Raw genomic sequence first — 14,771 nt, forward strand, 5'->3', positions numbered from 1 at the left:
ATGCTATTGTGAGTTTATGAAATTCAAATATGTGTAAACTAGTGTTTAAACATTTTTACGTGTAACAAGAATCTTTTTCATGTATTAAGGAGCTGCATTTATTATGTGTGTAGAAATGTGCACATATTCTGTTACCCTGTGCACTACTAAATTGTCTAGAGTGGGCCCGAGAAACCGTTTGGTCCATGCTCACGGTTAGAGTTTAACCTGTAATGCCTATTTAACCTTCTATGTAGAAAATAAGTACCTGTATTTTGTTTTCACTACAGATATGGAGAGAGAGAGAGAGAGAGAGAGAGAGACTCATTAGTTAGCACAGAAGGGCTTACTTTTCTTTAGATAGCAAGGTATGAGAAGACTAAGTTGGCAAGGAGAAGCGCAGTAACGAGCAAGGAGGCAAGTTCTCATGGGAGAGGAGATAAATTACCATGGGTGAGCGAAGTTGCAACTTATCAATGTGAGAAAGGTGGTGAAAGTATCCAACTGTACTCGAGCTATGGAAATTCACCAGCAAAGGTCACATGGGGCTGTTTTCTCTGAATGCAACTGATATTTTATGCTGGACGAATCAAGGAAAGGGAGTGTCATCTTAGGTTTTCAGATGCAGCAGACCTATGCTTCTGCTTGTGTGGCTGTATGCTACTTGACCCATGGTTGAAGTGCCCTCTACGGAAGACTTTGACAGCTGACACCTTTCTGATTTCACCCTTACCGAATGCTTCTTAGCTTAGGGTTGCCTCTTTTAAGGTACTGTAAGGAGAGATAGCTTGCTCATGCCTACTTTAAAGAATCAACAGATGAAATTTAATACACAATTCTTTTTTTCTGATCGTCTTCATCATCGTCATAGAGCAAGTTGTCTGCTTTGTATTATTTAGGGTAAATCTCTTCAGGAGATTTGGTCTGATCTTTGTCTATCTGTACTTTTATATAATTACGTTGAGATTGGTCTAAATTGATTTGTTTCTAAATTTATAATGAAACCCTACCAAACCCAGATTAAGTTGTTGAGCGGATTATTGTATGAACACATTGGTTGCACTGAAATGAGATGTTATGTGATAGTTTTCTCCCTTTACCTCTTATGCTGGTAGAAAGGTTGCCCCTCTGGAGATAAATGTTTGACTGGCCTAAGCTCCAACACACTATCGATGAGCTGGTGGATGCTAAGGGCAGACCTTACCTTTCACAGAAGCCAGGTAGGTCCTCAGGTCCTTCTGAAGCTTGCTTCCTTCCGTCTAAGAAAAACAAAAGACAGCAGAAATCATTTTATATGTTACAGTTGCACGGATTGTTTCAAATTCAGCCCATTTTTGCTCATTATATACACTGGGAGTAACACAGCGAAGGCAGCGTGCCTCTACAACAAAGTAATGTGGCCTTAACCAGTTCCATATCTTAAAATAGAAGCACAAAATCAACCACTCAACTACCGAACACATGGAGAAGAGGCTGTTGCACATCTCCATCAATGACACATCATCTAGCCTTGATTCATTCTGGTGACTTTTCCAATGGAATCACATTCCACATGCTACACCTTATCAGCAACTCTGAGACTGCATCATTATTTCCTAACCTACAGCACACCTAAGGCATTGCAGCATTTCCAACAGGAGCAGAGTAGCGCCAATAATAGTGCAACATGCTGCCATAGAGGCTGAGATATAACCTCAGTCTATTATTTTTGCAGCATAGTTCAGTCTCATGCAATATGTAGATTCATCATGTAGGTAAAGAGGACATAAAACACCCAAGTCAAGCCTTTTCACAAGGGTCTCGCAAGAATAAGTCACATAAACGTAGATAAATAGACATCTAAGATGAGTGGATTTGACCAGATAAGTTTCATATGAAAAGCCAGACTGTACAAATATCTTTTTCTAAAACATAGGGCCAAATTATGAAACTTTTTAGCAGTTGCAAACTCTGTGGTTCACTAAATTTATGGGTTTACCACCAGTAAGATGTTCCATTTTAGGAGTTTAAAAGTTCAATAGACTTGGATATGGTTTGCATATCACGATTTGGAAGGTGTGAGTTGTGGCCATCTCTTCCAAATAGGGAGTAGTTAACCTAGGTGTTAGACCTGGCCCTCTCTACAGGGTCATCCCAAAACTTTTGCCTTTGCCCTCCACTTTCTTCTGAATTCATTTTTGTTGGTTTTGGGACTCTGCGCTATTTACCACTGTTAACAAGTGCTAAAGTGCTTGTGCTCTCTACTTAAAACATGGTTTTGAAAGGCTTATACCTAACCGGCACATTTAAGTTACTTATAAGTCCCCAGTAATATGGCCCTACCTGTGTCCAGGGCCTGTAAATTAAATGCTACTAGCTGGCCTGCAGTTCCGATTGTGCCACCCACTTAAGTAGCACCTTAAACATGCCTCAGTCCTGCCATTGCAGCCTCGGTATGTGCAGTTTTAAACTGAGATTATCGACCAGGCAAAGTAAGCCTTTTCCCAGAGGAGGTGAAGTTGGATTTTGAATTACAGTTTTGAAAATGCCACTTTAAAAAGTTGGCATTTTTATGTTGTAGGCATTTGTTATCTACAGGCCTGTCTCTGGGGCACATCACTGGGTGTATTTGACAGTTGGACTATGTTTTCCTCCTAGACAGCTGCACACTATAGGGAGTTAAGGGTGACTGAATAGGCCATCACTGTCTGGCGGAGAGGCAGGAGCAGGACCCATACCCACTTACACTTGAATAGGCTCTGTCCTGTCTCCAAACAAAGGGCTGCATATACCCCATAGTTAGTCTGGAGCAAGGGCCAGGAAGGCAGGGCACCTGTGCACTTCAAATGCATGCCTCTAGAAGCTTGTCCCCACTTCAAAAGCACAACAGGATATAAATACTGGATCTCAGACACCAACTCTTCAGTACACTTTAGGACCTGTGGATACTCTGCCAGGAAGAAGGCCTGCTTTGCTGCTGAAAGAACTGTCACTCTGCTAGACTGCTGCTCTGAGGAATGCCTGCTCTAGTTTGCGGACCTGCTGCCTTCTTGCCTTGGTGAGATGAAAACTGGACCTGCAAATACGCCCTTGAACCCAGGACACCAGAGTGACTCCAAGAGTACGTCTGCTGGCCTCCTGAACTGAGGCTCAAGAAAATAAAAGGCTTGCCAATATCCTGCACCAATACCTAGACCCAGCTACAGGGAGTTCCTGATCCCCAAGTGGTGCTCCACAGGTCCTTGGCCCCTGGTGAGGCTCGGGTAGCTAAATTCAGGTTTTTCTGCTATTTCCAACTGTGACCAGACTGTTTACACGGAACCTCGCTGCTCACACCACGATTCAATGGAAAGCTCCAGCAGCCCCCTCTGTGCGCTACAGCATCAACGGCTAGCAGGGAACTACCAAAGCGAAGCTCCAGCAACGCCCGTCCGTGCTCTTCGTGCTATATCGTCAGCCTCCTGCAACACTCTCCCAGCTTCTTGTGGCCCCCTCCATTGCAAACGGGACTCTTGGCACGGACTTGAGAAGGTAAACTTCAGCGGGCTTAATCTAGAGATTGTAGCTGCGCTCCATCGTAGAAGGCCTGAAAGTGTGACTTTGACCCAGTCCACCGCGAAGTTTGTGCTTTGTGCTTTTTGGCACTATTTTCTCTAACGTATTTACAAATTCATAACTCCGCTTCTAGTGATTGGATTTTTGTCATTTTGGTCATGTTTACTTTAGTAAATTTTACTCTATTTGCTTAACTTGGTGTGGGACCCTTTTTGTGTGGTGGTTTTTACTTTATTACTATTTGAAGTGTTACACAAATGCTTTACACATTGCCTCTAAGTTTGGCCTGCCTGCTCTGTGCCAAGTTAAAAGAGGGTTGAGCATAGATTAATTTAGTGTTGGCTTGTGCCTCTCCCCAGGCAAGGATTGTGGTTGCTGCTTGACCAGGACTCACACCCAAGTCAACAAGTAACTCAATGTCTCACACTATGGAATTCCAGTTGCAAACCATTGATAAGTTACCAACTCCCAAGGTGAAGTGTTAACTTATTTGCAAAAGAAAAATTTTCATCTTTGGACCATTTTTTTCTTTGTAAATTGGGGTACACATTTTGGGGGAATCTTTAAAAAAATAAAAAATAAAACTTTTCTTTTTTGAAAAGCAATCACAGGGATTGTTATGTTATGTTATTTTTATTTGTAATCGCGCACAGCTGCCCCAGCAAAGGGGCGTCCTGGCGCTTTGACAAGATCAGCACAACACAACACCACAGAAGACTAAAGGGGTCATAGAATACAGCAAGAGGGCTAAACAAATAAAATAGTTTTGATGGCCCGTCTGAACAGAAGAAGTTTGTCCATAGCTCAAATATGCACCGGGAGAGAATTCCACCAATTTGCCGCTAAGTCTCGAAAAGAGCGGCCACCAGCTCTACTAAGTCAAAAACGCGGAACAACAGCCAAATTTTGACCTAAGGATCTGAGGGCTCGCAAAGGGACATACGGTGTGAGCAAATTCTCCAAGATTTGGGGAGATGTACCCTTGAGAATTTTAAATGCCAGGCATAAAACCTTGAATTTAATCCTTTGGTGTACAGGAAGCCAGTTAAGAGAGTGTAAAGATTTAGCAACCAAACTATGCCTTGGTAGACCCATCACTACTCTGGCTGCCGCATTCTGAACTCGCTGCAGTCGAGAAAGTTCGGATTGGTTGATCCCAGCCAGAAGCGAGTTGGCATAATCTAGCCGAGACAGCACTGATGCTTGAACCACCAGCTGCCTGGTGGGAGCATTAAAGAATTTAAAGATTTGCCTGAGTCCTCTAATAATGCCATAGCAAGAAGCTGCCACCTTCTTGGTATGGCAGATGAAACCGAGGGACGGATCGAGCCATACCCTCAGATTCTTTATCTCCGATACTGGAGATGGAGTCACACCCAGTTCAGAAGGCCACCACTTGTCACCCCACAGTGCCGCCTGCTTGCCGACTACCATGACCTCAGTCTTCTTGGTGTTCAACTGGAGACAGTTGGTATTCATCCAGTTGGCCACCGCCCGTAAGCAGTCACAGAACCTGAGGGCCTCCATGTCCGAGTCCCCACTCAGCGTGACCGCCAGCTGCGTGTCGTCAGCATATGAGACCATCGTCAGGCCCCGCAGCTTGACGACCGCAGCCAGCGGCCTCACATAGAGGTTAAATAGAGTGGTCCGCTGACTGTTGCAGGTCACCATCCCTGCGATTGGGACCAATCGTAATGAGTCAAAAATTTAGACCTGCCTAAAGAATATTCATTAGGCATGGCAGTCTGTGAATCTTCCACAATGGGACCAAAACTGTCAATACCTGATCTGTCCATGATGAATCATAGGCAGTACTAGCACTTCTTCTCACTGTAACACTCATTGTGGCTGGCATTAAATGTCATTAAATAAAAAGGCCAAGCAGTCAATTTGACTTTCGAATGAAACTGCTTTTTCAAACAAGCAGTGGTAAAACTAATAAGTTTGCCTTCGCAAGCACGTCTTTTTTATTCATTTTTTCCAAGCATATTCATCTGAATAAAAAAAAATGGAATAGGGCACTGCCAGGCCCCAAGCAAAAGAAAAAAAAAAAAGAAGGCAAGAGAGATTGCCTCCCCAGTCACGACACTAAAGTGGAACAGTTTTATGTGAATGTGCATATGTGATCAGGCTAAAATACGGTCACTCGCTGTGCAAGAGAGCCATTCACAGAAGAAAGCTAGCCCCTTGCACTATATTATATGTGGTGATTGGCAGAATGAGGATTTGACTGACACTACAACTGACCAATTGATGAAGAGGGCTGAGATAAAACTCCCATAGGCATGTAATTGTATTCATGTACTTTGTTAATACGTATGGGTAGTGAAACAGCTAAAGCAGGGTTACTAGGACAGACTTTATATATGAATGGTGGATGCACAAATCAATTTTAAGGACCCAGAACCAGACCCAAATGCATGCCTTCTTTTAAGAAGGTTCCTTTCTTGCATTCATTTACATCAGGGATTTGGCACTTCAAGAGTATGTAGACATGCAATCAGAAATTTCCTGCAGGTCTTCGGTCCTAGACAACAGATATATTAGCAGCCAAATCGCTGCCACAGATTTTTAATATCTGATCTCTGAAGAATCTTAAAACACAGCAAAATGTTTCCATAAATGGTATCAAATTCATGGCTAATATCATTAATTAGATATTTATTTGGGGAAAAAAGAAGGCTAATTTGTTAGCAATTGGCTAGGTGTATCTTATTTTCCCAAGATCACTGTCAAATAAAAGAAAAAATGTAGGCAGTGGGTTGTTTTCTGCGATGTGTCTGTTCTTACATTAACCCCTTCGCTGCGGCGGCTATTCCGCCGCAGCGCTAAAGGGGCGGGGCGGCCGCGCGGCCGCCGCATGCTGGTGACAGAACCGCTCCGTCACCAGCTACAGTTGAGCTGTGCTGGTGACGGAGCGGTTCCGTCATGACCCGCCCCGCTCTTTAGAACGCCCGCGCAGGCGCGAAATCAGCGCCGCGCAGGCGCGGCGGCCGGGCCATGACGGAACCGCTCCGTCATCAGCACAGCTCAACTGTAGCTGATGACGGAGCGGTTCCGTCATCAGCATGGAAGGGGTTAAGTAACGTTTGCAACAATTAATGTCCAGGTCTAAACCGTTTGCATTTCAATTCCATGTCGCCCCGTAAATAAGGAGGAGTAATATACTGCAATTATAAAGCTGGATCGGGAATCAACAGCATAAGTGCATTCGTTTAAATAGAATACAAAGGTTCTGGGGAGTCAGAACACATCAGACATTGCAGCAGCAGCAGCAATGTTAATATAAAGAGAGGTTTTGCACATAGAAGTAAGCAGAGCTGGCTTTTTATTGGAGAAGCATACACAAGCACACGTTTAATCAAATGCCTATGCTCGGTCTATGGTAAGGGGATATTCTTGTGTGTAATACTTCCCATTATTTCACCGTATTTCTGGAGTAATATATCGAGATTTTTGGCTAATCTACAATTTAAAATATGACTTTCCCACAGTCACCGTTTAATTATTTAAATGTTACAAAAAAGACAATCTCCAAAAAGCAAACTCCATTCAGTTAGTCAAGGGCAATCCTTAGGTTTAGAATGTTGTTGGAAAAGACAGAGGCGTATGCAGGAGTCAACAGTTCCTTTACAAAGGCCTGGCTATTCAGTGTAAGAATGTGATAGGTCTATTCTGCCTTTAGGTGTTTTCTCTCACTCCACTCTCATGGAGGCATACCTTGGTTGGATGGCAAAGAAAAATCCACTGCTTCATGATGTGCAGGAAAATTTAGAGATGCAATTTCCACCACCATACTCCACTATCTCAGGGGGATTTAGCACCTCTGCCAGAAAAACAAATATTTTCCATTTCCACCCAATTCTAAACCAGGTACATAATCTTTTAGCAGAGGTCTTTGAGGAAAAAGTCATCAACTCGGAAAACTAAGATCGGTACCTAATACACAGACATGGACAAGAAATTTCAGTCATTGGTGGACATATCTAATTTATAGTGGTACATTCTCAGATTATGCAATTTAATTTATGTGAGTAAGAGGAATATTTGTAGAATACTTTTATGATAAACAACCCCTACTGACAACAGACACCTGGCTTATCACCCTTCTAATATACTAATTTGGACACAGAGTTATTTGGACACAGAGTTTACCATTAGCCATAATTGTAGCGCCCGAGTTCTGGTATTGTGTCATAGTTCCCTACATAAAGGGGGTATCCATCCCCAAACATACATACATGAATACAACCTGCAGGAAGATCTACGTACTTGGCCAAATGTCTCTCAGCGTCAAAAGTAAGTAAGACAGATTATTTGCCTCCCCTCCCAGCTATGCCAATGATTTGCAGTATTTTCTTTGTCTTGTTGCATGCTTCTCTCGCAGTATGAGACCTGTTCAATTAGGGAGGATCATATGCAGCAGCAATCTATCCAGTCTGAGCACCGGTATCTTGATTGAGACCTTGAATTGTCTTTTCAATGATTTATATTTTTTAAACAAACTACCATGCCGTTCAAACGCAGCCACTTTGAGTGCCCACGTTATACGTCAGCCTGCACAGTACTCGTGCTTCTGACATATTCAGTTTCCTTTTCATACTGGTGCTTGTAAACAAGGATTCGCTAGCTCAGTGTTGGAAACATTTACAATATGTGTATCTTTTCATTTTTTTTGTTAGCTTTTTGTGAAGCAAGAAAGCCCCATGGTTCACCGACGAACTCAAGAGCTCCAAGAAGAACTGCCGAGCCCTCGAGAAAGTCTGGAGAAGGGAACCCACACCGGACAACAGGACCACCCTCAAGCGGGCCACTCGGAAGCACCACCAGCTGATCCGCGCCGCCAAGAAAACTGCATTCAAGGACCGGCTGGACAACAACGCACACAACAGCAAGGAACTCTTCAACATCGTGAAAGAGCTATCCAACCCCAGCGCAGGAAACAACGACATCACCCCATCGCAAGACCTCTGCAACTCCCTCGCTTCATACTTCCACAACAAGATCGCGGACATACACAACAGCTTCAACAACCAACCAACGCACACCATGACCGAACAACCACCCCCCACCACCACCCTCCACGCCTGGACCCCGATCAGCACCGAAGACACCATCCGCACGATGAACTCCATCCACTCCGGATTAGCAACCGACCCCTGCCCTCACCACGTCTTCAACAAGGCCGACGCTGTCATCGCACCCCACCTGCGAGACATCATCAACACATCCTTCGACACCGCCACCTTCCCCGAGAGCTGGAAGCACGCCGAACTCAGCGCTCTACTCAAAAACCAACAGCAGACCCCACCGAACTCAAGAACTACCGCCCCATCTCGCTCCTCCCGTTTCCAGCCAAAGTCATCGAGAAGACCGTCAACAAGCAGATGGCCGCCTTCCTCGAGACTAATGGATCCCTCGACCCCTCACAGTCCGGCTTCCGAGCCAATCACAGCACCGAGACCGCCCTCATCGCCGCCACCGATGACATCCGAGCCCTGATGGACAACGGAGAAACAGCGGCCCTCATCCTCCTAGACCTCTCCGCGGCATTCGACACTGTCTGCCACCGCACCCTAGTACAGCGCCTCAGCAACGTCGGAATCCAGGACAAGGCGCTGGAATGGATCATCTCCTTCCTCGACGGAAGAACTCAGAGAGTCCGCCTACCACCGTACAAGTCAGAGGCCTCCGAAGTCATCTGCGGCGTCCCTCAAGGATCCTCTCTGAGCCCCACCCTCTTCAACGTCTACATGAGCCCCCTCGCGGCCATCGCACGCCAACACAACCTCAGCATAATCTCCTACGCCGACGACACCCAGCTGATCCTCTCCCTGACCAACGACCCCGCCACCGCCAGAGCCAACCTACACGAAGGGATGAAAGAGGTAGCCGAGTGGATGACGACTAGCCGCCTGAAACTGAACTCTGACAAGACGGAGGTCCTCATCCTGGGCTCTTCACCCTCCGCCTGGGACGACTCCTGGTGGCCTCCCGCCCTGGGCACTGCACCCAAACCGACAGACCATGCACGCAACCTGGGCTTCATCCTGGACTCCTCCCTCTCCATGACCAGGCAAGTCAACAACGTCTCCTCGGCGTGCTTCAACATCCTACGCATGCTACGGAAGATCTTCTGGTGGATCCCCACCGAGACCAGGAAGACCGTCACCCAGGCCCTCGTCACCAGCCGACTGGACTACGGAAACGCCCTCTACGCCGGCACCACCGCCAAGCTCCAGAAGAGACTCCAGCGGATCCAGAACGCCTCAGCCAGACTCATCCTCGACATCCCACGAACCAGCCACATCTCCGGACATCTGAGAGACCTTCACTGGCTCCCCGTCAACAAAAGAATCACCTTCCGCCTCCTCACCCACGCACACAAAGCCCTACACGACCAAGGCCCGAGCTACCTCAACAGCCGGATCAACTTCTACGTTCCCAAACGCCACCTCCGATCAGCCAACCACGCCCTCGCCGCCGTCCCCCGCATCCGAAGAGCGACTACAGGAGGAAGGTCCTTCTCCTACCTGGCCGCCAAGACCTGGAACTCCCTCCCGGCCGACCTGCGCCTGACCCAAGACCACCTCTCCTTCAGGAAGAAGCTGAAGACCTGGCTGTTCGAGCAGTGGCGGCACCCCCCCTCCCCCAGCGCCTTGAGACCCTACGGGTATGTAGCGCGCTCTATAAGTGTCACTGATTGATTGATTGATTGATTGAAGTTCAATAGGGAGGGGTTAACATTGCATGCTCAAACTCAGGATGGCAAAACTCACCCTCACTGACTGCTCCTTTGTGATAAGTTTTCTTTAATAAACATGTTTTAGACTTCCAGTAACTGTGAAGACATTGAATTATATTTCACATGGCCAACAGTTCTGTGTCTAGATCAAGCAGAGAGGAGTCTGGAGGATTGACTTTTGGTTGGGTCTTTGCCTGGTTATGACTTGTAGAGGCTTCCGTCATAGTTTGGGTCAGAGAGGAAAATTAATTAGATTTAAGAGTTCCAGAAAAACACTTGCTTTGTAAAACTGTGGATAAAAGCCGTCTGGGCCATGGGTTCTCTCAAATTTCAAATTTTCTTAGGATCTTAAGACTTCTTCCCTTGTTTTTGGGGAGGCCTATGTGTCCTGTATTCTCGTCCAATATTGATGATACAGCACAGGAAACTGCCTTTACAACGCTGGCAGAGCCATGCATGCCGTTTCCCCACAAATACAACCACACTTGCCTTAACCACGCATATACCTGAACCACGAATACGCGTGGTTAAGGCAGTACGTGGTCTAGATGCACGGGCATAGGAAGAGGAAGAGGAAGAATTGGGAGAGGACGCAGACTGGTAACTGGAGCTGGGGCCGGGGTATTTTTTAGGTTTAGGGGTGGGCTAGTTTTCAGGGCTCGGGGGGGAGGGTTCTGGTGTGTATAGGGCGAGGGCCTAGGTTTAGGGCTCAGGGCGGGGGGTCGTGGTAGTTTTAAGTTTTAGGGGTGGGGTCGTTTTAGGGCTCGGCGGGCTGTTTATAGGGCAGGGGCTCAGGGCGGTAGGGCGCAAACTTTACCACACATCCTTTACCAATCATGCCTTTACCACAAAATTGCATGGTAAAGGCATGCGTTGTTCAGAAGCATTTGTTGTTTGGGCAGAGTAGTAGCGGCACTCGTGGTTTAGCCATGCATGCCTCGGTCATACCAGGGGCAGGCTTAGGCATGTGCAAGCTGTGCACCTGCACAGGGATACCAAACCCCAGGGGCCACGACACCAATATATATCCCTAATATAATAATACTCGGAGGATGGATACATATTTGCGTGGCGCCCCTGGCAGGGATGTGGCGGCCTCCGGCTCTGTTCCACTTCCAAACACCCTGACACACACCCCCCCTCTTCACTGGCCTCCGCGTTCTGCCCCGCCCAGACCCCCTCTTCCGGGGTCCTCTACCTACGCTCCCTGCCCAGGGCCGCCATGAGCCTAGAACCGCCCTTGGTCATACACCCGGTATAGCACTATTTACCAAGTAGTGTTGCCTTTGGAACACATCACTTGAATCAGCTAAGTGCAGATAAACGTAGAAAGAGTGGAAGCAGGTCTACCGGTCTTCTACAGAGGCTGCTGTCCAAGAGGAATCCATCAGAATCTCTGCAATAAAAGTTCTGGCTTGAGATTCCCGAGCAGGAGCATCCGTCCTAAAATAAGGCTATAATTTTGGGAGGACCTCCTACCTCAGCAGGATCCTCGACAACGTATACCGGCTCACATGAAGATTAAACAGCCACAATTGACTACACTTGATCTGCCGTCAGAAGTGCTCAATACCATCCTCTCCATCGGACGTCCTATTTAAAATACGAATCCTTATGTGGTTTGTGTGAAAGAGAGAGACTGAAGGGGGTCTGGATGCGTGACCCTGTGTGTAATGTATAGATGAGGGATATTTATAAAACACATATATTCTATCAACTTTTAGTACAACATTCTACTTTTAAATTGCTTTGATGCCTTCAGAAAATGTCCATCTGCAAACGTCACAGTGCCAGAAAATATACATATACATGCCTGCTAGTAACGGCCTGAATGTTTGTGCAGAGCTGAACGAGGCAGATGAGCTGGCGGTGAAATCACCTCCAGTAATTGCAGATGTATTGAAATGCACTGATTGTGGTAAGCCTTGCAGCATCTAGCAGAGGCATGTGTGTTTATTTACTGAGCTTACACTCCTGTTAACTCACATGGTAACTCTAGATCACTGTAGATATTTCTAATTTGAGCTGCGGCCGGTTTAAAATGATTTAATCAGTTGCGTTTACTATGTTTGCGTTGCAGAGCTCTCGAGGTTCCCAGTTCCACGAGTTTGGGGTTTTATATTTATATTCTGGTGTTTTTAGTGCTCTTCACCCCATTATATTGGGACTGCAAAACCCACAATGCAAAGAAACAAATCTGGCCTGGATGTGCTACTCACATGGACCTAGGAAATGCGGGTGCTGTCAGTACTATTTGATCTGTTCGCCCTGCTACAAACCCAGGACTGCAAGTACCAGAATGCAGTGCAAGGAACTGGAGCGGAAGACCCGCTTTCCACCGATGGGGCTTGTTAAGTTCCGGTGCCAGGAGCTGGTTGCCTTCTGAACGGACATGGGTTTAGTGTTGGGGGTGAAGGCAGGAAAAGGTCATTTGAATATAGGTTTTGATCTTGCGGGGCTCTGTCCGGTCCGTTTTGTGTGTCTTCCTTTTGTTTGTGCCTGAGGTGCGTTGGTCTACTTCTTCCACCTACTTTTTGCTTGCAGTACTCTAGCCTGGTTTGTAGGTTTTTGTGGTACGCTGGCCCACTTTTGCTGTGACTTGTGGCGCATCGACTGTCCTTTAATTAGAGACACTACAACTCCCTTAACAAACGCAGTTAAGTTCTTGCTGTCAGCAGGTGGGCGTGCCCACCTACGGCTAATAAGGATCTCATCTGCTCTTCCTTTTTCAAAACTTTCCCTGAACGCCCACATAGGACGTTCAGGCTCGCTCGCCCGCCAAAGTGAAGTACAACAATTTTTTACGCATCATCACTTTCAAATGTCACCAGCCGCCACTCCCTATGAAATCTATCTATGCTAGGCACTGTGCCAAATTTTTAATCTGGAGTGGTACCCAAGACACTGACCTCATACAAGCGAATCTTGCACACATCCATTTGTTTGTTTGGTCTTTAACCCAGCAAGGCCTTGAACTGTAAAGTTTGAGCCCTTTTGGTTGTTCTTGTTCAAATCACCAGTTGTGAGTGTTTGTCACAAGTTTGACACATTACCGTTTCAATCAGGAGTTTTTAAAGCGCAACTACTCACCCGTAAGGGTCTCAAGGCGGTAGGGGTGGGGGGGGGGTTCAGGTTCCATTTTATCAAGGAGGGGGTCTGTCGAAGAGCCAGGTTTTGAGGTTTCTTGCGAAGATGGGGAGCGATGTTGTCTGTCTGAGGTGGAGCGGAAGGGCGTTCCATGCTTTTCCACCGTTGAACTAGTTTGGGATGCCCCCGTAGGACTTTCATTTGGTCTCAATATACAAAAGGTGCCTGTATAATCGCACACTTCCACTGTTGATACTCAGGCCACAGTTATGTAATATGCCACTGCTACTCACATAAGCATCAGTCTGTGCATTAGTCACATACAGAAAATGGCACAGAATCCCCTGCCCTATATAAAGTGCCCCGATCCGGGGCCAAGTCTGCTGTATAAATACATCCATCAGATTGATAGCACCAGAGGTGCGATCTAGAGGAGGAGGTATCGCCTTCAAGTGCATGGCCTAAGGGGAGAGGTACTGTCTGGTGGGGAGGCCCCGTACTTCTAGCGCAGTGGTTTTTGAGGCGTCAGATTTACAAACTAAAAACAAACTAAATAACCAGTTCGCCTACACAATAATCTCCTGTCAATCACATGGTCGTCTTCCTACTAAGGTAGCTGTAATACATTCTCTTTGCCTAGAAGCACCGTTTACACCCCTAGAACTATGTAACCACTGCGCGCATTTCTACTCAAAGCAATGTAACCATAATAGCGTTATTTTAAAAGGCGTCACAGTAAAGAAACGCTGGTGCGGCTCTGCCTGAACGCGCGGAGCAGGATTAAGCATTTTATCCCCGGCTGCAGTCGTCATGAGCAGGGCTCGCCTAAAGCCGATTCAAGCCTCCGGCTCATGGAGAGAGCAAAAAGGAAGCAGGAACAAAACCACGGCTAATTTTAACCGATGCAATTAGAAATAGGACGTGTCGAGGTAAAACCTCTCGGTGTCTGTTCAATGAGAGTGTGTGCGGTCACTGGCAGGGTGGGAGGAGAGCGGTGACCCGGTATTCACCCAGGTCCGACGGGCGTGGCTTTAAGACTGGAAACCTCCTAATCAATGAAAGCGTCCACAATCCAGACGCACTCTACCCATTGAATGCCACTTATCAGGGGGCTCCACAAGCGAGCACAGGCACGAGGGCGGCACCTGTGTGTGAGAGAGACCGAGAGAGACCGCGTGCCAGCACGTTGTACAAACGTTTTATTTTACAATTAACGTAATCGGCCTAAAAGATTTTCCTTAATACTTATGAGCATTGTTGCGCAATGTACTGCTGGATATTAGGATTCATACCAGATATACAAGATAATCATCACCCTAGAAGGCGTCAGAGGGACCACGACTCTGGCGCCATCAGTCAACTGAGCTCCTCTGAGTGATATTCTCGCCATATTCGTTTAAGAATCTGCAACTCTACCGGGCGTGCT

The 14,771-nt window shown here is 46.7% G+C and overlaps 1 protein-coding gene across 23 annotated transcripts in view; it reads right to left on the reverse strand.

The window, feature by feature from the left end:
- The window catches only part of BIN1 (bridging integrator 1), a 556,732-nt gene that overhangs the window by 367,013 nt on the left and 174,948 nt on the right, over nucleotides 1–14,771 (reverse strand). For all 23 annotated transcript variants that reach the window (XM_086957148.1, XM_086957143.1, XM_086957146.1 and 20 more), the window contains exon 3: nucleotides 1,184–1,238. In XM_086957148.1, coding sequence (XP_086813274.1) covers nucleotides 1,184–1,238 — 55 coding nt within the window. The remainder of the gene's footprint in view (nucleotides 1–1,183; nucleotides 1,239–14,771) is intronic.

This window comes from Lissotriton vulgaris, chromosome 2_1 (genome assembly GCF_964263255.1).
Source record: "Lissotriton vulgaris chromosome 2_1, aLisVul1.2, whole genome shotgun sequence".
NCBI lineage: Eukaryota > Metazoa > Chordata > Amphibia > Caudata > Salamandridae > Lissotriton > Lissotriton vulgaris.